Source organism: Lontra canadensis, unplaced genomic scaffold (assembly GCF_010015895.1).
Source record: "Lontra canadensis isolate GAN:19392208 unplaced genomic scaffold, GSC_riverotter_1.0 scaffold19, whole genome shotgun sequence".
NCBI lineage: Eukaryota > Metazoa > Chordata > Mammalia > Carnivora > Mustelidae > Lontra > Lontra canadensis.
The window spans coordinates 24,583,557-24,611,331 of record NW_022631013.1 but is presented as its reverse complement, the minus strand read 5'-3'; the positions used below and the strand labels follow the sequence as shown (position 1 = coordinate 24,611,331).

At 42.9% G+C, this 27,775-nt stretch overlaps 1 protein-coding gene across 2 annotated transcripts; it reads left to right on the top strand.

Moving 5' to 3' along the window:
* Positions 1-8,202: 8,202 nt before the first annotated feature.
* TXN (thioredoxin) lies at positions 8,203-21,749 on the top strand. Of its 2 annotated transcripts, none has more exons than XM_032860829.1 (5): positions 8,203-8,353; positions 12,843-12,947; positions 13,758-13,817; positions 21,017-21,082; positions 21,533-21,749. In XM_032860829.1, exons 1-5 carry the CDS (start codon positions 8,330-8,332, stop codon positions 21,593-21,595), a joined length of 318 nt encoding a protein of 105 aa, XP_032716720.1. In that variant the 5' UTR covers positions 8,203-8,329; the 3' UTR covers positions 21,596-21,749. The 2 variants fall into 2 exon arrangements, with proteins under 2 accessions (XP_032716720.1, XP_032716721.1); XM_032860830.1 differs by lacking the exon at positions 21,533-21,749 and adding an exon at positions 21,170-21,208 and having other exon boundaries at positions 21,017-21,137.
* The last annotated feature ends 6,026 nt before the right edge of the window (positions 21,750-27,775 follow it).

The window sequence follows — 27,775 nt, the reverse complement described above, 5'->3', positions numbered from 1 at the left end:
TCTACAATCATCAAGAAATAAGATGGAAAGGGCCCTCAAGTAAGTGGAGATGAAACCACTATACATCAGCCCTTGTATTTCTACAAGGAAATTTTGGCTCCCAAGAAGGTCTGATTATAGCTGCACATCTGTTTTCCAAACAGATGTGTTTTTAGGAAAAAGGGTGATGTTTTGGTCTTCGTGGGTCTGACTCCTATGTCTTCTTTCATGAGTTTGGAGTTGATCCCAAAGTGGGAACATTCTGGAGAGAGGAACTGAGGGAAGCATGATCCCGTGGCCGTGGTCAGCATTTGTGTTTTATTCAGGGACCGATGAAGAGATCACCTAAGGGTTTCAAGTAGAGCGACGTGCTCAGATTTACACATTGTGTGTAAGGGAACAAGAATGGTGGAAGGGAGTTAGGTTACAAGGGTATGGCTGTGGTCCAGGTAAGGGATGGAGTGGTCGCAACCAGGAGGGTAGCAGTGGAAAGAGAAATGAAGAAATGCCAAGTTCTTTATTGGAGTAAAGATATCATTTATGGGCAAAATAAAGATCACTTCACATCTGGTGTACATTGACTTACAATGATACATTTTTAAGTTTTAGTGTCTCTTCAATTTCCCTTTATTTCTGATAAAGACTCTAATTTCAGGACTTACCCCTGCTTCCCTGGGAGGAGAGTCATAATAGAACATGTTTCACAAACATGGGCCAAGTTACAATGATAATCAAAAGGTAAAGGCCAATATCACGTAACAGTCTGACCGATAATATGTTTACGTCTTGGCTTGTGACACTTTGACCAAACCCTCAAAACTGCCATAGCAGAATAATCTTGAATGTGCTTATTGGACCATTTAATTACTTCTTTGTGGGGCGACTGGGTGGCTCAGTGGGTTAAAGCCTCTGCCTTTGGCTCAGATCATGATCCCAGGGTCCTGGGACGGAGCCCTGCATCAGGCTCTCTGCTCAGCGGGGAGCCTGCTTCTCCCTCTCTCTCTGCCTGCCTCTCTGCCTACTTGTGATCTCTGTCTGTCAAGTAAATAAATAAAATCTTTTAAAAAAATTACTTCTTTGTCACCAAGTGAAGTCTAAATAGTTCTAGGATTTGACATCTGTTACAACCATGTATTTTGATTGAATGCTTCTGTTTTGGGTTAGGGATCCAATTATTTAAAACTCCTTTATGGGATCAGCTTCCTTCCCTTAAAGTTTACCCATTTGTAAGAATAATTGTGCATAGCTGAATGATCTGGCTTACCATACCTGGGTAAGGAGAAGATCATAAAATATATATATACTTCTGGGTTGACTTGTGGTTACAGATTAGCAAGATGTTAAGGCACAACTTGTTAAGGCACAAGAGTCAGAATCACCCTTGGCTCTAGACCAGTGGTTAATGGCACTGGACAAAGATATTCTACTCCCATTAATGCACATGTTTTGGAGAGAGAAGTTTTCCAAAGTAAAATTACAAGAACTGGATTCACCTGGCTTCTGTGAAAAGGGTTTTATTTCTTTTTCTTTTTCTTTTTCTGTCTTCCTTTCTTATTTTTTTTTTTAGAATTTGTAGAACATATCGACTTATAGAAGATGATTTTGTGAAGGCAGAATAGATATCCTTATCCCAATTTTGTTTTATACTTCAATGGCTTCTAGTATATTCACAAAGTTGTATGATCACCCCCATTATCTAATTCCAGAACATATTTGAGACTTAAAAAAGAAACAACCCCGCCGCCCAAACAGCCTCCATATCCCTTGGGAACTACCAAGCTCCTGGACACCAGTCACTTCCTAACCCTATGGATTTGCCTATTCTGGCCATTTCAGACAAATGGAATCATTCAGTATGTAGCTTTCTCTGGCTGACTTCTTTTCTGAGCATGTTTCCCAGGTTCATCTATGTTGTGGCATGTATCGTAACTTTACTCCATTTTGTGGCCAAGTAATATTCCATGGGGTGGGAACACTACATCTTCTTATCCATTCATCAGTTGGTGGGCATTTGGGTGGCTTCTACATTTCAGCTATCAAAAATAATGTTACCATGAACATTCATGTGCAAGTTTTTGTGTGCATGTGTATTATCAACTTTGTTGAGTATACACCTAGCAGTGGAGTTGCTAGATCATATGGTAACTCTATGTTTAACGTATGAGGAATTGCCAAACTTTTTCATAGCAGCTGTGCCATTTGCTTTTCCACCAGCAGTGTGTGAGCCTTCCAATCTCCCCACATCTTCACCGATACTTGTTCTTGTCTTTCACATAGCAGTCTTAGTGTGTGTAAAGTAGTATCTCCTCGTAGTTTTGATTTGTATGTCCCTAACGATTAATGTTATTGAACATATTTTCTTGTGCTTATTGTCCATTCGTATATCTCCTTTAGAGAAATGTCTGATGCTTTGCCAATTTTTTTAATGAGTTGTTTTTTAACTGTTGAGTTGTAAGAGTTCTTTATATATTCCAAAATTGGGTCCCTTCTCAACTATATGATTTACAAATATTTTTCTCCACTCTGTAGGTTATCTTTTCACTTTCTTGGGTGTCCTTTGAAGCACAATTTTTTTTTTTTTAAATTTTGAAGAAATCCAGTGTGTCTCATTTTTTTGGGTGCTTGTTCTTTTGATGTCATATCTACAAAATCATGGCCTAATCCAAGGTCATATAAATTTATCTTATGTTTCCTTCTAATAACTTTATAGTTTTAGTTCTTACATGTAGATCTTTGGTCCATTTTGAGTGAATATTTGTGAATGGTGCAAGGTATGGGTCCAACCTCATTCTTTTTGCATGTAGATATTCAATTATCCCAGGACCATTTATTGAAGATACTATACTTGCTCCTTTGGATGGTCTTGTTCTCCTGCTGAAAATCAACTCATCATAAATAAATAAACCCATGTTTATTTCTGGACTCTCAATTCTATCCTATTGATCTATATGCCTGTCCTTCTGCAAGTACCACTCTATTTTGAATATTGTAGCTTTGTAGTAAGTTTTGAAATTAGGGAGTATAAATCCTCCAACTTTGTTCTTTTTAAGATTGTTTTGGCTATTTCGTGTCCCTTGGATTTCCGTATAAACTTTAGGAACAGCTTGTCCACCTCAGCAAAAAAAGGCACCTAGGATTTGGACAGGGATTTTATTCAATCTACAGATCAATTATGGAAGTATTAGCTTACTAATTTTAATAATCACCTTAATAATATTGTCTTCCAGTCCATAAACATGGGCTGTCTTTTCATTTATTTAGCACTTTAATTCCTTTTAATGAAGTTTTGCAATTTTCATTGTACAAGTCTTATACTACTTTTATTAAATTTGTATACAAGTAATTAATTCTTTTTGAATTTTGTATATTGTGTCAAATCCTACATCCTTGCTAAACTTGCTTATTCTAATAGTCTTTAGGACCTTTAGGAGTTTCTATATATAAGACCATATCATCTGCCAAGAGAGTTTTACTTCTTCCTTTCCAATCTAGATGACTTTTATCTGTTTTTCATATCCAATTGCTCTGGCTAAGACCCCATAGTACAATATTGAATAGAATCAGTGTGCATTTGGTGTGACAAGATGACCTCTTCGAACCTTAATTTTCTTCTCTGTACAATGGAAGAGTAGTATCTATTTCCTAGGGGATGTTGAAAAAAGTAATGCAAGACCCCTTGCTCCAGACTTGGCACTTAATGACTATCACACACGTGCACAGTTATTCCTTTTCCTTCAAGTATCTCCTGTACCATAGTATTTTGAGTTCCCAATTTTATATCACATACCATGTTCCTATCTCAACTCTCTTGCTAGACAGTGTTCAAGCCCTACTCCCCACACCAGGGACTGGTATTATTTATTTATTTAAGTTCAGTATATATGACATGCAATGTCACATCAGTGTCAGGTGTGTAGCAGTGATTCCACAACTCCATACATCATGCTCTGCTTACCACAAGTATAGCCGCCATCTGTTCCCATGCAACGCTATTTCAGTGTTATTGGCTATCTTCCATATGCTGTGCCTTTTATTCCTTGTGACTCATTCATTCCATAACTGGAAGCCTGGATCTGCTACTCCCCTTCACCCATTTTGCCCATCTGTCCACCCTCCACCCCTCTGGCAACCCTCGGTTTGTTTTCTGTATGTATAGGTCTGATTCTTTTTGTTTGTTTATTCATTTGTTGTGTTTTTTAGATTCCACGTATAAGTGAAATCCTATGGAATGTCAGATAGTCTCTGACTTATTTCACTTAGCATAAGATGGACCCTCTGGGTCCATCTGTGTTGTTGGCAAATGGCAAGGTCTCATCCTTTATTATGGCTAATTTTACATTGTGTGCACGTGTGGTATATGCGTATGTGTACATTTTTAAAATTAATTCATCTTGGGGCGCCTGGGTGGCTCAGTGGGTTAAGCCTCTGCCTTCGGCTCAGGTCATGGTCTCAGGGCCCTGGGATCGAGCCCTGCATCAGGCTCTCTGCTTAGAGAAGGAGCTCAGGGCTCTCCTCCTCAGGACCCCACATCAGAGCTCTCTGCTCAGGGAGCCTGCTTCCCCCTCTGTCTCTGCCTGCCTCTCTACCTACTTGTGACATCTCTCTCTCTCTGTGTCAAATAAATAAAATCTTTTTAAAATTAATTAATTAATTCATCTTATCCATGCATACTTAGGCTGTTTCCATATCTTTGCTATTAGAAATAAGGGGGCAATAAACAGAGAAGTACATATATCTTTTCAAATTAGTGTTTTCATTTTCTCTGGGTAAATACCTAGCAATGGAATTACTGGATCATATGGTATATCTATTTATTTTTAACTATTTTATTTATTTATTTAACAGAGAACACAAGTAGGGGAAGCATCAGGCAAAGGGAGAAGCAGGTTCCCCACGGAACAGCAAGTCCGATGTGGGACTCGATCGCAGAACCCTGGGATCATGACCTGAGCCAAAGGCAGACACTTTATAACTGAACCACCCAGGTGCCCTTATGGTATACCTATTTTAAAAACTTTAAGGAATCTCCATACTATTTTCCATAGTGGCTGTACCAATCACAGTCTTCAAGCTTAACTAATGCTGCCTTCCTCTGCAGATGCCAGGGCAGTCTATCAAATCTTAGTGTATCCAGTCACATAGGCGACTTCTTTAAGATGCTGACTTCCAGAGATCTACCTCATCTATGTGTCTGGGTGTGGCCCAGGAATCTACAGTGTCAGCAAGTACCCCCAGCTATGCTGAACGAGATTGTCAAGGGCCACACTTAAGGAAATCTATGATCTGACAAAAGCTTACTTTAGAAATTTTCTTCAAATTCGGACCTGTGCAATGACAACAAACCTAGTTTTCCAGGCCCCCAGGGAGCCTCAGACAGAGCTCACCCAGAAACCTGATGCAAGTTCGTCACCCATGCCCCTTGTTTCTATTCTTCTGGATGATGGGGATGGAGCCTTTTTGCCTGTCTGGCATCCATTTCCCCTTTCTCTGCTAATCCTCTGGATTATCCACATTCCTAGTCCAAATGGCTCAAGCCAGGCTGACCCTTGCTCCTACCCCTACCCACCCCTACCCACCTTCATTGACTCAAGTCAATGAAGGTCAGCCTCCAGGACATTGACCAGAACAAAGGAGAGGAAAGTTTTTCCTCTGGGATGGGAGGATGGTAGGGAACCTAAGGCTGGAGCTCCTTGGGTTAATCTCACAGAAGACGGCGAGCCTACTGAGAATGAAACAGTAGAGACAGTGGCAATGTGACATCTTTAGGCCTCTGGAGTTCTTGGTAATATGAGTTACTAATTCTCTTTTTGGTGTGAGTCAGTTGGGGTTGGAATTTCTACTTAGAGCTGGGAGTTCTAATATACAGAACCAGCCCTTCACATGGAGAGGCCTTGACGTCACCCTGTCTCTCTTCTTCTCCCACTACCTGTCTGCCCAAACAAATCTTCCCTCACTGGCCTGTCCCAAACAATTCCCTGCACCTCACTTTCCTCATAGAATGTCACCTCCTTGCCACAATGGGACACAACTTTCCCATGTCCCTATAGGTAGGGGGCTTGCTCTTTAAGGCCAGATCTAGCCCACCTCATCTTCCTCCCTTTGGGGCAAAAATCCTTTTCTTTGGAGAGTCATGTTATAGAGTTCACTGTTCATTACTGCTTTCCTGATTATTTAATTCACTTACGACTCTGGCACCTGTTTTACAGTCTCCCTTTCCACCTCTGCCGTCATTCCAGAGGGATTTCACCATTCCATTTAATAGCCTGTAATCATAGCTCATGTAGCATTTACTGTGTCCAAGGCATAGCTCTAAGTAGCTTACATATATTTTAGCTCACTCAAACCTTATAACAGCATGAAGTATTATTAGCCCCATTTTATAGACAAGGAAACTGAGGTACAGAAAGTCTATTTAGACTTTTCTAGAGTTCCCCAGCTGCTAAGTGGTAGAGTGGGGATGAGAACAAGGTGTCTAATGGCAGAGTCTGGGCTCTTAGCATAAATGCGAGCCTTCCAGTTCCCTTTTCTCTGAAATTGTGGCATTCTCCCATGGCCACTCTATATTGGTCCTGGGAAGGTGGGAGGCGGTCAGAACCTCCTTCAACTGAGTCACTGTGTGTCTGGAAGATCTTTGGAGAGATGTCAACTGAGGGTGGTTTGGATGGTCACTGAAGACCTGTACTTCCCCTTTAGACAGAACAGGATTTATTGTCCTCTCCCATGTAAACGTACCCACTATTACATAAGCCCAGAAACAGGTGTTTAGGTTTGACCGGTGACACAGCAGCAGCAAAGAAAGTTATATATTCTGTCCTGGTACCCCATAAAACCTCTTTTCTGCTCCAATAGTCCTTATACTCTGTGGGAATGCATTGAGACCATTCCTCAGACCACGACCCTCGTCCCTTGCCTTACTCATGGCCCTGTGCTCCTTAACCTTGTAAGAAGCTTGGCAGGATGGGTTCAAACCCTCTTGTTTTCTTCCTCCCTTTGTTTGCAATAGGGAGAAGGAAGGCAGCGGGGAGTTTCACCATCCCAGCCAATCACACCCAGAGGTAGCTCCATCCAGAGCTGCTCCCCCTGAAAATTCCTACTCAGAACCCCACACCAACATCATCCCACCTCCAAGCCTTCCTTCCTCTCTCCAGCTCAACAGTTTCACCACCTTCACTTCCTGCTGTGACACCCTGCCCCCCTGCTTCACAATGCCTCCTAACCTGCCAGGTCCAACCTGCAACGCACATCCCGGGATCAACACCTCTGCTCCAGGTTCTATCACTGGTAGAAAAAACTCACCCAAATGTGTGTCCTGGCGCCCTTATAAATATAAGGTCGCCAAGATCAGCCTGCCTCCCCCACCCCCACCGTGACACCAAGCAAGCCTAATTAGTACTCACAACAGCTTTAATTATAACTATTGAGTACTTACTACGTGCCAAGCACTGTCCTAATCACTTTACAAGTACTTCATTTAGTCCTCAAAACACCGCCAGCATGAGTTAGGGAAAAGCACGATTCCCACTGTACAGAAAGGAACACTGAGGCACCCGGAGGTCAGGACCTGCTCACGGCCACAACTGCAGCAGCCCCGCCGCAAGTACACCTGCCCGCTGCCAAGCCGGCTCCCGGCCGTCTCTCCCGCACGGAACTGCAGTGTCACGCTGGAGCAGCGGTTTCATGCGTCAAAGTAAAAGGACAGGAAGGAGCGAAGAGAAGATAACCATCGCGATAAGCTCCAGAAGGGAGGCTGGGGCGCAAAGATACTTCCTGGTCATCGTTACTCAGCACTTTGCGGGGTTTGCAGGGTTGGGGGAGCGGGAGTGTGGCGGGCCTTTTCGAGGAATGCAGCCCTACTCAAGCGGCCCCTTCTCGAACGTGGGAGCTTTCCGTGAAGGCCGCCGGCCCCTTCCCAGGTGGTCCTGTGGCTCTGGGGATGGCCGTCCGCGTCCCCGCTTCCCCCTACCACGCACAGTGCCCGCGTCCCATAGGCCGCTGGGCGGCCGACACACATCCCGACTCTCAGCCTGGCGCCGGCGGGCGGGGCAGCGGGCTAGGAGCTCAGGGCGCTCCCTAGAGCCCCGCCCAGCGTCCGCGCCAACCCCGCCCCCGGGGGCGACTCCGCCCCCAGCCGGCGCCTCGGTTGTTTCGGAAGGCGGGGCCTGGCCCGGGCGCCGGGGCGGGCGCGAGAGGCCCGAGCGGGCGCGTCCCCGCAACACGCACGCCGCGCGCTCCCGCCCGCCCCCAGTCCTATAAAGGGAAGGCGGGCTGAGCGCTCCGCAAGCTCCGTCAGGCGTTTTGGATCCACTTTCATCGCTTCTTACGGTCGCTTGTCAGACCCTCAGCCGCCAAAATGGTGAAGCAGATCGAGAGCAAGGTACGCGCTTCCCGGAGAAGGCCCGGGCGCGACGCGCAGCCTCAATAGCTGGGGAGGGCGAGGGCGGGAGGTGGGCAGGCGCCCCTCCGCAGCCCGGGGGAAGGGGACGCGACGCCTTGGCCGGGGACTGCGGGAAGCCGGGGCCTGGGCGGCCTGAGGCAGAGGAGCATGCACCGGAGCAAGGGAGGAGAGGGACGAGGGCGCCCTGGAGGGCGGGCTCTGGGTCCCCGGTGCTGCACGGGTCCAGTGCGCCGGGCGTCCCCCCTCCCCGCCAACGGCGCCTCCTGCACCCCGGTGCTCGGGAAACCCGCGTTGGCTGAGGGGCTGGAGGCTGCTTTTCTGGATACAGGCTGGGGAAGGAGATGGAGGGCACCTCGAAAGAGGCACGGGGTCGCGGGCCGCCGCTCCCTCCTGGTGGGCGGTGTGATCGTCCACGCCGCGCGGCGTGAGTTTCCTTGGGAGCGTATCCGGGCCTGAGACCCCAGCTGCCTCCATCAGTGCCCGGCCCCAGAAATGGCGCGTGCTGGCCTCTGCGCAAGGGGGCGGCTCCGGGCTGGAGAACCCCTGGTCTGTCCGAGGCGGGTGCCGAGGCCGGAGCGGCCCAGGTGGCCGCGAGGAAGCGAGGCCGGGGCCGCGCCCTGGGGACTCCTCCTCTAGCGGCGCAGGGCGTGTTTCCGGCAGCGCTGGCTTTGGAATGACTCAGTCCCAAGACTGGGCCCAGGGGCCTCCTCTGCCCTGCCCGTCCGTGATTCACCCACGGTGGGTGGGTTTCGCTGCAGCCAGGAGTGCCCCCGAGGCGGCCGCGCCCGGCTGTGTGCTCGGCGGCCCTGGGGTACCAGGTGGTGGTTCTGCCCTGTTAGGAATGTCCAAGACCGTGTTCCATCTTTGAGAGTATATTGCAAGCCTCAAACCCTCCTGCTCGGGGTAACTCCGAGCCCGACTTCGTGTCTGGGGTACTGCGGTCATTCAAGAGGTGTTTGTTAGATGCAGAGTCAGAAAAGCGAGTGGCAGAAATCGATGTTGCTGGAACAGTAGAAGACCCTTGGAAAGCGTTTACCCTGCGGTTACCTCCCATTCCAAGCCCTCGCCCGTCTTGAATGTCTGGACCTGAGAGATGCTGGGTGGCTTTAGGAATGAAAGTTTCTCTATAATGCTGCCTTATCTTTTGGTTCCTTTAAAAATCAGAAAGCATATATGGTCATTGTAGAAAATTGAGCAAGAGAGCGATCTTCTATTTCCTAGAAGCCACTGCAAAGTAGTTGGATTATTTTATGTATCCTGTTTTGTTCCTGAGCTCCCCCCACCTTTTCTAGTTTAGCCTGAACCCTTTTTGTGTAGTTAGAAGCTTTGTAATTATTTCAATGTCTGAACACATTCCTGAACATTGAGGCAGTTTTCAGTGCCTCAGTGCATATATTTGTTCATAACCCTTTGTACAGAGTTCAAGCTGTTTCCTCAGGTTAAGGCCCAGTGATTGTGTCAAGGGGTGGAACCTTTTATTTAAGGTTTGTAAATCCCCAAGAAGCATATGGGAGTGGTCTTTCACAGCACCCTCCTGGACACTGACATTCTCCCCCTAACTTTGGCCAAATCATTATTAGTAAGAAAAGTTGTATCTCCTTTGATTATTAGGGACTCTGAACTCCCCCCACCATATGTTGATTGACTAATTGTAGCTATCTGCTTGTCCTTAATCAATTTTTTACAAATGGCATGTCTTATTATTGTGTGAGCTTTTATATTAAAATTAGCAACCCTGTCATTGGTTGGAGAGGTCATTAATACAGAATTTTGTTCCCCCTACTTTTTATTCAGTACCTATTCAGTGACAGGTATCAGTCTGGGTGGGAAGTGTTGTCCGGGGTCTGACCACATCATCAATATAACCTAACAGGTGAGAACCCATAAAGGAGGGAGAAGACTTTGGTTTATAGTTGTCCATAAAAAGATTCTCATAGTTGTCTCAGAATCCATACACTACAAACAGAATCTATTGACTCCTGGAACACATCTTTCAGTTTTTCCCTATTTTAGTTGTCATAGTTTTGGCACCCTCCTCCCCTCATCAATGAGAAGATATACAAGGGTGACCAGAAATTGGTTAGGGTATAAGGCGCGAAGACCCTGATAATAGGTGATCTTCAAGATTATGACCCAGGGACATTAATCCAAAGTTAAGCTCAGTTCAGTGTTACTTGTAAATGTTGAGTACACTTTAGATTTTCATTCTGCTGAACTAGGTGCCGTTGGCTAAGTCAGATCTTTCTGAGGTGTCATGGTTCAGAGCCACTGGTATCTATTTTAGATAAAGTGGGATAATGGACTGTCAAGGTGATGAGGAAGAAATCAACACATGGTTGTATGTTATTAAGAGTGGTAGCAGCCCTTATTGAACTCTGATCTTCTATACATGGGCACTCTTGTGCTTGTTAATTACTTTTGGAATGGGTGTGTTTAGGAAAAGAGATACTAGACTCTGTTCTTATCTATCTCAAATACATTGTTTTGTTTTCAGAATATTTAGGTCCATAATGGGGACCTTTATTGATCTTCCTTGTTAGTCTCTGAGTGTTAGACATTGTGGATTGCTTCTTAGATAATCTTGAGTCCTTTTCAAAAGATACCTCTTTTAGACAAACTTAAGTGTCAGGAGAAGAGAATTTGTTGTGAAATTTACACATACCTGACTCTAATTCTTCAGTTAAGCCAAAAGTTACTGTTGAATGCTTTTCCTCCCCACCCCAAGATTTTTAGGTAGCTTTGCTTGATTTGATTCAGAATTGTTTGGGAAACCATTGAGCGTGTTTGTATAATATTTTATTTTGTAAGTAATCTCACCAGGTGTTTATGGAGGGCCAACCATGTTCACAAAACAGTGCATGCATCTGACATTATCATTCCTTGATTTTTTTTCTTGTCTAACCTGGTTCTTGAAGTAAAGAATGGCTGGTTTGACTTTTTTTTTTTTTTTTTTTTTTTTTAAGATTTTATTTATTTATTTGTCAGAGAGAGGGCGCACAAGCAAGGGTAACAGCAGGGAGACAGAGAAGAAGGTTCCCTGCTGAAGAGGGAGCCTGATAGGGGGACTGGTTCCCAGGACTCTGGGATCGTGACCTGAGTTGAAGGCAGATGCTTAAATGAGTGAGCCACCCAGGCATCCCTAGTTTGACGTTTTTAAAAAATCACAGTAGAGAAGGCTCTGAATTAAATTCATCTGGAGAAACTTGATGGTTTGGAAAAATAATTTCTATAATTCTGACTTGTTGTCGCTCTCCCTCCCTCCCCCTACCACCCTACCACCCTCACACACAAATATTTCCCCACACCCCAAGGTGGGATGGGAGCTTGCATCTGAGTAAGTAAAAGGTTACAGAAGTCAGGACAAGGGAATGCCACTTTTGAATTGTTTCTGCAAAACACATGAGGTAGAAATTAGAAGTCTAGAAAAGTAACTGTATTGCAGAAGAATTCACTTCAGTTGTTTTGTTTTGTTTTAAATGGCGTTTACTGAATAGGATCTGATATGATTCTTAGCTTTCAAGGGAGGGGAATGTTAGTTTTTAATTAAACCAGTGTGACCAGCATTTTCCCCTTGAGGGAAAACCCAGACTTCAGCTACAGATACTTATGTTTGGGTTGTTCTCTGTTGCCCCAGTTTTGGTAAGCACTAACGGACTAAACTGTGGTTGAAAAGGAGTCCCTTTTAACTAGAAGGTTAGGTTCCTGGGGTTATGGAATCCAAACCATTGGTAAATTATTCAGGGAGCTTGGTGGTAAGGGATTTCATGAGCATGTCTCACTGGGGGAGTTTTATTTGACATATTTGTAATGCAAAATAACACCTAAGGAGAATTCCCGGCATGGGGAACTAAAGCTATCATTTGTCTCCAGCAAGGGCAGAGTTTTGAGATAAAGGGCAAACAGCAACAATAAACAGTGTGCTCTCATCTCTGGAAACCCATTAAGGAGAGTGCGCGAATGCTTAATGTCCACAGTGACCCTCTGAGTGTGAGGGTCTGCAGGAGGTTTATTTTCCTTGATATTTTCAAAGCTTTTGACTTGTTCCATCATAGACAATTTTGATCAAAAAATGTGTTCGCTTTTAAACTTGTTTTCAGTGCAAAATTCCCTTCCTTTGTGACTTCTTCGATTGAAGTGACCCTCTTCATCATTGATAAGCATTTAGGTGCTTGTTTGCCGTAGACCTAAATTTGATGTGGAAACCTAATAGAAATGTCTGTTATCATTTGCTCAGTTTGAATACAAATTGATGAAGACATGACTAATGATACACTATACACATACTTGTTTCATCTTATTAAGTAACACTACACACTCTAGGACTTTTTTCAAGTAGTTTATTTGGTTCATTTTAGTTTATTAAACTTTTAAAAAGCAGTAACTTTGAATCCTTCTTTGTGTCACATTGTCTCGCATTTGATCAGGACTTTGAGATATTTAACCTCAGCTTTTCTTTTTTTCTTCTTAGTTTGCTTTTCAGGAAGCCTTGGATGGTGCAGGGGATAAACTTGTAGTAGTTGACTTCTCAGCCACGTGGTGTGGGCCTTGCAAAATGATCAAGCCTTTCTTTCATGTGAGTATGAAGCCAGTTGTGTTTTGTTGTTGTTGTTTTGTTTTTTTTAAGATTTTATTTATTTATTTGACAGAGATCACAAGTAGACAGACACAGGCGGGGAGGGGGTGGGGATGGGGGTGGGAAGCAGGCTCCCTGCTGAGCAGAGAGCCTGATGCAGGGCTCCATCCCAGGACCCTGAGATCATGACCTGAGCCGAATGCAGAGGCTTAACCCACTGAGCCACTCAGGCGCCCCACCAGTTGTGTTTTTATAAGAGTTTCTGTTGGTGGTAGCAAAGCTGTGAAGGGACAGTGTGTGTGTGGTGGTGGTGGATATTTGGTCTGAAAGTAATAGTGTAACAACTTAAGGGACACCTGGCTGGCTCAGACTCTGTAGAACATGGGACTCTGGATATCTTGGGGTTTTGAGTTCAAGCCCAGTGCTAGGTGTAGAGATTACTTAAAATCTTTTAATGCAAATGTAATATTGTAACAACCTAATTTAGTTTTGGCACGTGTATAGCCCACTGAAGACAACTGTCAGAACTTAATTTGGTTGTCTTAAGTGGTTTTTCTTTTTCTTCATGTTGAAACGCAGGCCTTTTTTGAAATTCAGGCCTCAAAAGTGGATGTGCCAAATTCTTTTATGCCAGGAGGAATTTGTGTCGGAGAGACCATATGTCCTTTGTGGTTACCTGGTCCCTGGTCTGAATTTTTGGATCTTTAGTAGTTTCTACTTTTGTTATTTTCTATTAAAGAAGCTTGAGTATCATGACTTGCCATTACCCAGTTCTGAATTTTTCTGGATTTTTCATTTTAAATTTTGCAGTCCCTCTCTGAGAAGTATTCCAATGTGGTGTTCCTTGAAGTAGACGTGGATGACTGTCAGGTATGTGACTGGAAATCTGGACTACTACTAAGCTTTTCACATTGGCCTTTTTCTCTGAATTGCAAGTGCTTGTTTACATACATGTCAAGTAATGTGACACCTACAGACGCAGCCACAAAAGGTAATTGTGCTAATTATGAGCTTATCCTAGCTACCCGGAGCTATGTATATCACATCCTAAAATAAGCATAAAAACAGATGGTTAAAGCTTCTGTACCTTACCAGTCACCTTTCTAAAAACTAATACATTCATTTTAACACTGAGATGCTCAATAAATCAAAATTGAATTGGAATATGATAACTAAATCCATAGACTTAAAAATTGGGAGACCACTCTTAGGATTCTTTGGGAACTACTGACATGAGAAGGTGTAACACAAGCTCACACATCTTGCTTGTTTTTAGTCAGTTAGAAAACCCAGTGTTTTAAAGAACAAACACCAAGGTGCCTGACAGCAGAGAGTAATTTGGAGGGAAATTTGAGGGTTGATTTAATTTTACAAATGCTTCTTTACAACACTGTGTACCGGGTACTCTTCCACATGCTTTACAAGTATTGATTCATTTAATCCTTGGGGCCATGCATCCCCCTTTTACAGATACGATAGGTTGTCCATGGAGTCACAGTAAGTGGCAGAGTCAGGATTTAAAACGAGGGCCTCTGGCCTGGCCCTTGCTCTTCAGAGGAAGCTCTGGCACAGGGTGGGTGCAGATCCTGCTCCTGGCCCAAGACCTGCTTCCCCTCCAGCCCACTGAGCTAAGATAGCTTATTCACGTTCAAGAACACTACCTAGAAGTTCTTTACAGATATGTGGACATTTTTCCCTTATCCCCAGGAGGCAGGAGGGGTAAGGGTAAGAGGTGGCCCAAAGGGTACCCACCCAGGTTCCAGGCCTAGCTCAGGGACTTCTGCTTTAGGCTAACCTTAATACTTGCCTGATTAGCCTCCTAGGGTGGCTTTTTCATTAAGCAAAACTTAAGAGTGTATAATAAAGGTATCGAGTTTATAAAAACAGGTATATGGCAGTACTTTTAAACCTGTGAGGACCTACGATCACCAAATTGTTTTGTCTTAGCACATTTTCTGATTCCATACTCATGCCTTTCCTGGTGGGGTCTTCTCGTTCTGGCCCATGTTTTCCTTTCATACCTTAGACACTAGCTGTACGCTTTACATCTTCTCCAGGAACCTTTCTCCACCCAGACTAGGCTTTCCGTTCATCTGTGTCTCCATGTTGTCCTCTGCCCCTTCCCCCCACCCCCTTGCATTTATGGTAGTAGAAAGGGAAGGATCCCATACCTAGACTGCCTGCTTTACTTTCCAGTTCCATCTCAGCGTGAGCCTCCGTAAAACAACCGTGTTTACCCAGCGTCCTGCAGGAGTCGCCAGGATGACGTGAGATGATCCTTACGAAGTGTCTAGAGTAGTGCCTGCCTGTGTTCAGAGAATCTTAACTAGTAGTAGTCTTTTTGTCTGTCTTTTATCATTAGTCTCTGAGTTTCTTGAGACCAGAAAGTCTGTCTTACTTACCTGGCTGGCATGCAGTAGGTGTAGAGTGAGTTTATTTTATAAGGTAAAGTGATTGTCCCAGAGTTTTAAGTAAAAGAGTAGAGAGTAGAGAGCAGGTACCTGTGAACAGACTCTTGCTCCCCACCTAAACCTAACTTACAGGCATTTTTTCTCTGCGGTCACTTGAGCCAGGTAGATACGGTACCTGGAAGGGACTAGAGAGATTGCTGACTGGTCCTGGGACCCTGTCAGACAGTAAGCGAATCTCTTCGGTTTTTATTGGAAAGGAATAACCTGTGCTCGATGCTGGTTGTGTCCTTTGATCCTCAGGCAGCTGTGATAACCGCCTTGATTAGCATGCCCACAGAGCAGCTGAGGGGCCTGCCACACAGGAGGAGGGGTAGGTCAGGCCGAGCAGGTGGACCCATGCACCTTGCTAGACCCTGGACAGGTGTTCTCAGGGCTGGAATCTGAAACCTTGAGGAAGAAGATATGCAGAGCAAGCAAGGCCTTTTGTGGGGCCGAACTCTTCCTTCATATCTGATTAGCATATACACCCTCAAACTTTCTAGACCTCGGAGTGACCCTCACAAGTTGAGGACCTTTCACTTTGCCTCTGTATTCTAAAGATTGAGCAACACACAGTGTTTTACTTTGAATACCTTTAATGATACTATTACAACACCATCTGAATAGCCTCATCAACCTGGTGTAGAGTTAAAAATTTTGCAGAATCCTTTGGTCACATACATGTAACAGTGTCTACCAGCTCCGACTCCCCAGGCCATTCGGAATTATTCTCCTAGCAAATCCTGCCAAAGCATTGATTGACAGGCAGTAGTTTTTCCTCATGGAATTTGCAGGTCTTGGTAAAGTCATCCCCTTATTTCGACTCCAAAATAGAGACAAGGGATAAAAAGTACTTCAGTCACATTTCTGAGAATTAGGTCATATCGTTAATGGATGAAATTTTTAACAAATGGACTAGTCTTTAAATTATTGTGCAGATAATTTCCTGCTGATGAATTTCAGACTTCCGGTACTTTGTAGTGTCTTTGGCATAAACAGTGTATAATTTTAATAGAAGGCTCTGTAAGCACTTGAGCATGAGGAAGTTACCTTTTAGGTGTGATAAATTCAAATAAATTTTTCCAGGCCCTGGAAAAATTAGGAGGCATGGGCATAATGTGATACACAAAGAAAATTTTGTATTTATAGAAAAGTAGGAGTACCAGTCCTTTTGAAAATGATAGACTTGACTCTAGTACCAATTCTGTATAGGGTGGGATACTTAACTTTGTAAATTAAAACAAGAAACAAAGCAATTTAGACCTGATAATTGTGCAACCTTTTAGAACATTGTGTGTTTCCGTTTTGATTAGATGAGTTAATAGAAGTGACAAAAGCAAGTTTAAAGTTACTTTGGCCATACGGAGTTCTAAGCTAGAAACCAATGAAACTAAACTTAGTAAGGTAAAAAGTAGTCTTATTACACTTACTAATAAATCAGATTGCACAAAACTATAGGGATGGGAAACAGGTGGGGGCAGAGGGCTGGGGGAGGATTGGAGTCTGGAGGAGCTGCTGAGGAAATTTTAGGGGAGCGAGGGAACAGTCTGTCTTGATTTTAGTGTTACGTCACTGTGCACTTATCAGAATTCACAGAACTTAAACACTCCCTAAAAAGTGAATTTCTTTAGAGTCACTATTAAGAATAGGCAAATTAGGGGCGCCTGGGTGGCTCAGTGGGTTAAGCTTCTGCCTTCAGCTCAGGTCATGATCTCAGGGTCCTGGGATCGAGGCCCACATCGGGCTCTCTGCTCAGCGGGGAGCCTACTTCCTCCTCTTTCTCTCTATGCCTGCCTCTCTGCATACTTGTGATCTCTCTCTCTCTGTTTCAAATAAATAAATAAAATCTTAAAAAAAAAATAGGCAAATTAAAAGTAGTAGTAGTAGAAAGGAAGAGGTTGAAAAGTCCATAAAAGATCTTAGGTAGGTGTACTGTGTTCCTGGATAGTGACCCGGCATTGTTAAAACGTCGGTATTCCCCAAGTTTGTCTGATGCAATGTCAACCTGATATTTTGGGGCCATTGATTAGCATTCTGAAATAAGACAGGAAAGTCCTGGAAAGTATTTGTAAAAACAAACCTTAACTAGGAGAGAAGTCGTGGGGGATGAGAAAGGTCAGACCTCATAAAAATAGTGTATTAGCTGCATTTACTAATACGGTGGTCTTGTAACAGAGTAGGCAGGTATACCCATGGAATAGACTAGAAAGTTAAAAAAAAAAGATTTGAATGTGTATTAATCATTAACCATTTGGGGTTAACAGGCTGCAGCTCTGCCTCATTCTTTAGATGTCTTCTAGGTTTTACTTGGGTATAAACAAAAAATCCTAGAAAATATTGAACATACTTAGAGAAGTGATGGACATTGTTAAGCACGTTAACCACTCTGGTTCTTGTAGTCTCAGGAACTTAACTATTTTCTTCTCTTGCTACTGAGGAAATGGGCCTGGAAAAATCCTGTCACACAACAGAAGTCTGATGCGTAGGCTAAAGCCCGTGTTTTTAATGAATGGGCTGGTTGCAAAAATCATGATCAATACTGACTAGTCAATACACTTTCAGATTCAGAGGTCATTTTAATATGTATCTGGAGCTTTTAAAAGCAGCATGTTCGGGGTGCCTGGGTGGCTCAGTGGGTTAAAGCCTCTGCCTTCGGCTCAGGTCATGATCCCAGGGTCCTGGCATTGAGCTCTGCATCGGGTTCTCTGCTCAGCGGGGAGCCTGCTTCCTCCTCTCTCTCTGCCTGCCTCTTCGCCTACTTGTCATCTCTGTCAAGTAAATAAATAAATCTTTAAAAAAATAAAAAAAAATAAAAGGAACATGTTCTTTTTCTTAGCAATTCTGCTTCCAGCGAGGGTGACCAGAGTGGCTGCAGAGGTGCTTGTATAGGCAGATGCAAGTGTTCGCCTGAAGCAAAAATCAAAGCCTTTCACATATTGACCACGGATTAGTTCCACTGATGCCGTGTTGATAGGACCATAAAAACTGTGTACTTTTTCGTGGGGAAAAGTCCACTGTAGGTACGTTATACTGTATGTGTAGCCTGCACACAGCATAGGTTTTATAAAGAAAAGCATTTAGATACAATAGTAACATGTTTATAGTAGCTATTTGAGGAGGAATGGTTTCCCTCTTCCAGTTTTTCTGCAATAAAGGTGGATTATACTTATGCAAATAAAAATGATCTTCCTTAATAAGCTTAGCCATATCACATTAAAGTTTTGTCCTAGGATATGCCAGAGAATTTATTCATAAGGATGTTCATAAATTGCAAGTAACAAAGCCTTACTTTGGGGAATTAAATTAAGGTTTAAAATCCTAGGTCCTTTTAAAAGAAACAACAGCAAACCCCTTTCATACCCAGTGAAAGAAAATTCAATTCTTTTAAAAATTTACCACGTAAAGATTTGACTGTAATTTTTAGAAGTATTTTAAAAGTCTTGTTCAGGGGCACCTGGGTGGCTCAGTGGGTTAAATCCTCTGCCTTGGGCTCAGGTCATGATCTCGGGGTCCTTGGATGGAGCCCACATCGGGTTCTCTGCTCAGCGGGGAGCCTGCTTCCTCCTCTCTGCCTGCCTCCTCCTCTCTGCCTACTTGTGATCTCTGTCTGTCAAATGAATAAATAAAATCTTAAAAGTCTTGTTCATACTCTCCTCTCTCAAAGCATGGGCACCACTTCTGAGCATTCATCTTTTTTCCAGTTTTAGGATTTTATTGTAAATTAAGCAGTTGTGCCGATGTAGGAATGCTGAGCTTCTGGGTAGGTGAGGGGTAAGGCATCTGGAATCTGAGAACATCTATTAGACTATCCCGTTCACTGACTGGGAGGAGACCTGTATCTTCTGCTGATAAAGCTTTCTCATCAGAAAGTTGTGATGACTGTTGAGGTTCTGTTTTACCTGCCTTTGTGTGTGATGCAGCTCAGTCACGCCCCCGGGGGTTTCTGATTGGAAGTCGGGAAGAGGATGGCTCATCCTTTCCAGGTGGCTGCCCTTGTTCTGTAAATGTATGAGGCTCTGCCAACTGCCTGCATGAAAGGTGATTTCCAGCCAGTGGCTTCCGTGTGCACCAGAGAGGGAAGGGGCCGAGGCAAACAGCTGTTCTCCCCAGCGCTGTGAGGGGTGAGCCCGGTGTTCCCAAATACTCAAGTTCAAGAGGTAGCTGCTGTTGCAACCAATGCAGAGATTTGCTTTAAGCTCTTATGTGAGCCAAGCCAGTCCCCCTCTCCCCTTCTAACTTGTCATCTTCTGATTTCCTGAATCCTCATCCACAGTCCTTCCGGAACCTGGTCATGGGCAGTTCATAGTCTCCCTGTCAAGTGTTCACCCCATTTTCAATCTTGGATGTTCTTATGCAAGGGGATTACTGGAATTGTAGAATCTTCATTGTGGTGGTAACTTCCCTAGAACCTATTAGCCATTTTTATTCCAGTCAGTACTGTCCTTGTGCCTCTTTGTCAGCCAGCATTTAGAGGAAAAGTCAAGGTTATCTGGAAGGAATTTCTCTAACAGTGGTGCTCACTCTCCTTCTTGCCCAAGCTACCAGCAAAGCAAATTTATAAAGCTATAAAACTCCCTTTGTTTTTCTCCCCAGTCTTGGTGGAGGAGATGAACTTAGGCTGGCATGCTGCCATTACTTGGGGCTCAGACGCCTGCCCCCACCTCCTTCTTTTAAGTCCTGGGCCCTGCCGAATACTAAGCTAGAAATCACCATGACACCTTCCTTTTTCTCAGTAGGCTCTTTGGTTTTTGCCATCTGGTTCTCAGAATTCAGCCTCCTTGGTTGCTGTCCCTCACTGCTTTTGGGTCTGCCTTTCTTGCCCAGGCCTCTTGAGGACCAGGCAGACATTCCTAATGGATCTCTTGATCCAAAACTCTTACGCAAACCAAACCACTTTATGGTATTTCCCCCAGCCCTTGTATAAACAAAGTACTGAGGGGAGCAAGGGGTGTTAGAAGTTCTCCTTTGGTATTCCGGTTGCAGAATCAGGGAATGCTTGATACTTTAGGGACCTTTGTTCACGATGTGCAGCCAGATAGAAGAACCTGCAAGTAAAGGTTTAGTTAAAAGCAGAAAGAAATGGTGTAGAGCTTTGTCTTTGGGTTACTAGGCCTTTGTTCTAGAACAGTTCTTTGGTGAGTAAATTATTGGTCCTCTTGCTAAGGCTGTGTTTTAGTCTTTATGACCATCAGCTGTGGACTCCCCTACCAGAAGAAGATTGGAAAAAACTAGGAGCAAAGAAGAGCAGTACTAATTCCGAGGAATAGTTAAGATTCTAAATCCTGAGTATAGTTACAGAAGGATCTGTTATTGCTCCTTTATACTTGAAACAGCCAAGATATAATTGGGTTAAACAACTCACTGGGTCATTGTATCTGATGCATTCTGCTTGTTGGTGGCCCCTCCAGAGGGGGGTGCCTATTAATCTGCATTGAGAATATAACCAGTTTGCCTCTTCTGCCGCCATTTCATTCAGTCCATCAGTTTTCATATGCTTAAAAAATATTCTAGTGCTGACTTTTGAGGTATATAACAGGGGAGAAATAGTCTGGTTAGAGATTACTTCTGTCAAAGCTCAATGCTCAGTCTTGGTTCTTATCCTTGCCTCTCCCTCCACAGGATGTCGCTTCAGAGTGTGAAGTCAAATGCATGCCAACCTTCCAGTTTTTTAAAAAGGGACAGAAGGTAGGTACATCGGACCTTCTATCCAGCTGGCCAACAGGAAAACATAGAATAAATTAAGACACTGAAGGGACTTAGCCCTTCATGTGGAAAAGCCTGTCCCCATTTTCTACTTTTAATAATATTTAAATAGGTCATTCTTCATTCAGTACATGCTGTGACATCCAATTGAAAATTGATCTTTGTTAGAACTGGTCACTAATCCCATGATTGGTGCTTCATATTTTTTAAGTACATTGATTTTTGAGAGGTAAATTTTATCTGTCTTAAATACAAACTGGGGGATAGTGGGGAAGAACTTGTTTTTAACCTAAAATGTGTAGCTCTGCTTATAACCAGTTCTTTCAAGTAAGATTACACTTCCTCTCCCTCTGCCTTCCCTCTTATTCCCCTGTTCTGTGATATCTCAGTCACAAAACTACATCTAACCACAATTCAATATTTTCTTAACAGGTGGGTGAATTTTCTGGAGCTAATAAGGAAAAACTTGAAGCCACCATAAATGAATTAATCTAATTATGTTTTCTGAAAACATAACCAGCCCTTGGCTGTTGAAAACTTGTAATTTTTTTTTTATTTACAAAAAGGAAAGATCAAGTATGAAGACTCTATACCCAACCGCCGTCTGATTATAAGTGACAATAAAATACTAATTCTACCCTTTTTAAAACTGTCTGGTGTCTTTGAATAGCTTTCAGAATAAATGAAATGTGGCCATTAGATAACATATAATGTCTTAATTTCATATACTGTCGATAACTCTTTAGTGACCTTATAGGCCGCTGATTAAAAATCTTTTGGGGGTCAATGCAGATACCAAGGTAGTATGTTATAACTGTTGACTCCTCTGAGCAGAGAATCATGTTCTCTAGTCTAGCAGGTAGATCTGCTGTCTGAATGATCCTGAGACCAAAATTGAGGCCCGTCTGTGAAGGAATTTTCTCTGGTTTGAGATTCTAGTCTCAAGCGTCACAGCGAGCTGCTGTTTTGTCAGTGGAAACGGAGTCCTGTTCTTTCCATTAGCAGTTCTTCACGGTTAGCTCACAAGGGAGTTCTGCGAACATTGCCATGGGAACAATCTGAAACTGGTTTTGGAGGCCAGATAGACATACTAACTTAAGTGGTAAACGGTGTGGAAGTTATTGGTCATTTCATTAAAGAAATCTGTCTTTAGGGTTTCATAGATTGGTGTTACAGACTACAGAGTCTAGAAATAAACCCACACGTGTGTTCAGTCTGTGACTAAAGAGATAAAGAATGTGCAATGGAGAAGTCTCCAATAAATGGTATTGGGAAAATTGGACAGATACATGCAAGACATGAAACTGGGCCACTTTCTTACAACATATACAAAGACCTAAATGTGAGAGACCCGAAACTATAAATCTACTAGTACTCATATCAGCCCCAGCAACACTTTTCTAGATGTGTCTCAGACAAGGGAAAAGAAAAGCACAAATAAACCTTTGTGACTATACCAAACTAAAAAGCTTTTGCACAGGGAAGGAAACCAACAGATGGCAATCTACTGAATGGGAGAAAATAATGCAAATGTTATGTCCAATAAGGGGTTGATAATCCAAAATATAAAGAATTTATACAACACCAAAATAATCGGACTTTAAAAATGGACAGAATCTGGGGTACCTGGGTGGCTCAGTGGGTTAAAGCCTCTGCCTTCTGCTCAGGTCATGGTCTCAGGGGTCCTGGGATCGAGCCCCACATTGGGCTGTCTGCTCAGCGGGGAGCCTGCTTCTCCCTCTCCCTGCCTCTTTGCCTACTTGTGATCTCTGTCAAATAAAATCTTAAAAAAAAAAATGGACAGAATCTGAATAGACATTTTTCCAAAGATGACATGCAGATTGGCCAACAAACACATGAAAAGATGTGCCAACATCACTCATCACCAGAAATGCAAATCAAAACCACAATGAGATACCGCCTCACACCTGTCAGAATGGCTACAGTCAAAAAGTAACAAATGTTGACGAGGATGTGGAGAAAAAGGAACCTTTATGCATGGGTGGTGGTGAATGTTAACTGATGCAGCCACTATGGAAAACTGGAGTTTCCTCCAAAAATTTGAAAGCACATAATCCAGTAATTCCACTGCTGGGTATTTACTCATCGATAAAACCAAACACTGATTTAAAAAGATAACACAGGGGCATCCGGGTGGCTCAGTGGGTTAAAGCCTCTGCCTTCAGCTCAGGTCATGATCTCAGGGTCCTGGAATCGAGCCCCGCATCGGGCTCTCTGCTCAGCAGGGAGCCTGCTTCCCTCTCTCTGCCTGCCTCTCTGCCTACGTGTGATTGCTCTGTGTCAAATAAATAAATCTTAAAAAAAAAAAAATGCGGTCTTGCCATTTGCAACATGGATAGACGAGAGACTATTATGCAAAATGTAATAAAACAAAGACCATACCATAGGACTTCCCGTCTGTGTGGAATCTAAACAAAAATGAGCAAACAAGCAGAATCAGACCTGTAAATCCGGAAAACTGGTGGTTGCCAGGGCGGGGGGTGGAGAGGTTGAGAGGTAGATGAGCAAAATGGGTAAAGGGGAGTGAGCCACAAGTCTCTGGAATGAGTAAGTCACAAGGATAAAAGGAACAGCACAGGGAATATCATCGGTGCTACCGTGATAGTGTCATATGATGACAGATGTTAACTACACTTGTGAGCATAGAATATATAGATTTGTCACCGTTGTACATTTGAAATTAGTGGAACATTGTGGGTCAACTATATTTGTTTTTAAATTTTTTTTCAATGAAAATCAAACCCAGGGTGTTAAAAAAAGGTGTTTTTTGTTGTAGACACAGCAAAGGGCTAGAGGCATAAGAAACACTTCTTAAATTTGTATAATGAAAATCACAGAAGTAATCATATGCCGTGTACCATCCTTATGCTAATTTCTACAGCAATCCTAGGAGATAGTTACCATGATCCCCATTTTCCCAGTGAAGAAACAGGCAAAGAGATTAATTCTCCAGTGTCACACCCATCAGCACACAATCGGAGATTTGAACCAAGGGAGTCGGGAGCCCACGTACATACTCTCCACCACCATACTGCCTCTCAGTTGAAAATCTTAAGAACTAGTGAAACAATGAGCCCTTACCTAGGTTTCTTTCCTCATCTAAAATTGGGATGCTGAACTTAGAAGATCTCTCAATGTAAGTGTCTATTCTGTACTAGATAGGACAACAGCTGTGAATAAGACTCCCTTCCCATTGAGGTTATATTCTAGAAAGGAAGGAAAACTAGTGAATAGTAGCCTAGTATATCCTAGGAGGCAAAAACAAATGGGCACAGTATGAGAATAGGGGAACTTGCTTTGGATGGAGTGGTTGAGGGGACTAAGCTGTGAGACCTGATAAGTGAAAAGGACTCCAACATACAAAGAGCCAAGGAACCCACCACAGCAGAGAGAGTGGCACAAAGGCTTTGAGTCAAGAAAAAGCTTGGTGTAGCAGAACCATCAGTAACTAAAGCTGGATAGAGTGGCAGGACCCAGTAATCTAAGGCCTTCCTTATAGGTACAAAAGGAAGCCATTGTAGGGTAAGTCAGAGATAATGTGCTCTGATAAGAGTCTATTTTGGCCCTGTATACAAAAGTGGGTTGGGGAAGGAGACTTAAGAATTGGAAAACCAGTTAGTTTTTGCATTTACCTAGGCCAGAGATAATGACGGTGGTGATTAGGGGATGGTGGGCAGGTGTAAGGATGGGACCGATGTGTATGGGCTCGGTAACATTTAGGGGAGAGAATCCAAGGACTCATGGGAGTAGGATTTTAGAGTAAATCCCCAAATTTTTGGCTTGATCAACTGAAGGTCTGGGGTATCATGTAATGAGAGAAGGATTGGCAGAAGTAGGTCAGGTTCTCCGTAGACATGTTAAGAGAGGCTTCACTGGTGTGAATTCAGTATATGTGCTGCCGAAGCGAGCACCACTGGTGTGAATTCAAATATAGATGCCCTACAGGCTGTGGGATATTAGTGTAGAACGCAAAGGACAGGTCTGGCCTGGCATAGGAATTTGAAAGACATGGCCATGCCTCAATGACCTGTGTGTCTGGCTGGCTCTTAAGAACAGGAATCTAGGAGATCACCCAGGAAGGTAACCTGGAATGAAGAGGGCTCAAGACAGCCTGAAAAACTCCCAATATTTAAAGACCAAGTAGAGCAGGAACCAAGAAGACATACTTAATGGTTTTTCTCCTTCTCGCCTGGCCACCCACAAGAGGGTTTTATCCCAAAAGCAAAGAGGAGAACATTAAAAAAAAAAAAAAAGGGCATGTCAACCATCAAATGCTAAAAAACAAAACAAAAACAAAACAAAACAAAACAAAAAAAAAAAACCCTGACAAGCTAAGAAATAGCAGAGGAAAACAAAATGGAGGTGGTGATTGTGACAAAATAAATAAATCCTATGGAAGTTAGGGATGGAAGCCAGACTGGTGAGAAATGAAGTGTTATCAGAAATAACACTATTCAGTGTAAAGAATGTCCAAGGATGATTGTTATAGGATTGTTTATAGCAAGGCAAAACGGGATCTGTCAATAGCAGAATGGTTAAAATCAATTAGATAAATCCTCTCAAAGTAGCAAAATAAGGAGCTATGGATACTGAAACAGGAAAAAATATGAAAGTCACAGAGGAAAAAAAAAGTTGTAGAACAATATTAATACAGAACAGGATTCCATCTGTATAAAACAGGAGACATGCTGCCTATCTCTATAGGTAAACCTGCATGTAAATTAACAGGAATAGATCTCCGAGTAAATATTTTTTTCTCTTAAGATTTTATTTATTTGACAGAGAGAGAGAGAGAGAGGACAAGCAGGGCGAGCAGCAGAGGGAGAGGGAGAAGCAGGCTCTCCGCCTAGCAGGGAGCCCAACATGGGGCTTTATCCAAGAACTCTTGGATCATGACCTGAGCCAAAGGCAGATGTTAATTGACTGAGCCACCCTCAGGTGCCCCTGAGGAAATATTTCCAACTGATTACCGCAGTGACTTCTGGAGAAGGAGAACAGGTAGAGATTGATGGTTTTTTTTTTTAGGTTTATCTACAAATGTTTGGATGTGTCATAACAAGAATGTGTTATGCATTACTTTAAAAAAAATTAAGTGAATGGGGCTCCTGGGTGGTGCTATTGAGCTTCCAACGTTTGATTTCATCTCAAGTTATAATCTCAGGGTCGTGATATTGAGCCCCAGGTCGGCTCCATGTTTAGTGTAGAGGCTGCTGAGGACTCCTCTCTTCCTTTTCACCTGCTCATACCCTCTGCACTCTCCTGCTCTCTCAAATACATCAATCTAAAAAAAAAAAAAAATAAGTGAATAGGATATAAGGAAAGGGAAGCAGAATTTGAAGAGCTTATGAGAAATCTTGTCCTAAAGTAGAGCTGAGAGGTGGGATTAATAAAGACTTTGTGTTTTTAAGAGAGCAAGTTTCCTAGCATGCAAATGGAAATGTACAGAGGTCGAGACTGATTTTGTAGGAGAAAGGGATACATGAAAAAAGGAATTCCTTATGTAGTCAAGAAAGAATGGAATTTGGAGTATAATGGAAGAGACCAGTCTTGGATTGGAGGAAAGTCATCTCCTCCACCATAACCAGCAGAATAAAGATGCGTACATGAGCACTAGATATGTAAATCAAATTTTAATGGACCTAAAGAGGAATAGAGAGCCATAAAATAGTAGGGGATCTCAATTACCTACTTATATCAGTGCATAAAACATCCAGACTAAAAAAAAGAAAAAATACCTAAGGAAACATTGGCCTCAAACACCACATTAGGCCAGATGGCTGTAACAGATGATATAGCCCATTTCACCCAAAAGCAACAAAATAAACATTCTTCTCAAGCACACATGGAACATTCTCCAGAATAGAACAGGTTAGGTAACAAAACAAGTCTTAAATTTGAGAAGATTGAAATCCTATCAAGCACTCTCTTCCAGCTACACCGGTATGAAGCTAGAATCAACTATGAGAAGAAAACTAGAAAATTCACAAATATGTAGCTATTAAACACCATGCTATTGAACTGATGGAAGTCAGTCAATGAAGTCAGAATACATTGAGACAAATGAAAATGGACTACAAACCAAAACTCACGGGACACAGCAAAAGCAATTCTAAGAGGAAAGTTCATAGTGCTAAATGCTTACCTCAAGAAACAAAAATCTCCATTTAAATTTACAACCTCAAGGAACTAGAAGAATGAAGCCCAATACCTAGGACTAAACTTAATCAAGGAGGTAAAAGACCTGTACTCTGAAAACTATAAAACAATCATGAAAAAAATTGAAGATTATACAAACAAATGGAAAGATATTCCATGCTGATAGGTTGGAAGCACTAATATTGTTAAAATGTCCATACTACCCCAAAGCTATCTAGATCCAATGCAATCCATATCAAAAAGCCAGCTACAATTTTTACAGAACCAGAAAAAAATACTAAAATTTGAATGGAACCATAAAAGATGCTGATTAGCCAAAACACTCTTAAGAAAAAGCGGTTAGTAGTACAATCACAGATCTCAACATATCCTACAAAGCTCTAATAAAACAGTATGGAACCCACACAAAAATAAACTCATAGATCAATGCAACAGAATAGAGAGCCTAGAAATAAACCCATACTTACATGGTCAATTAACCTACAACAAAGGGGGGGT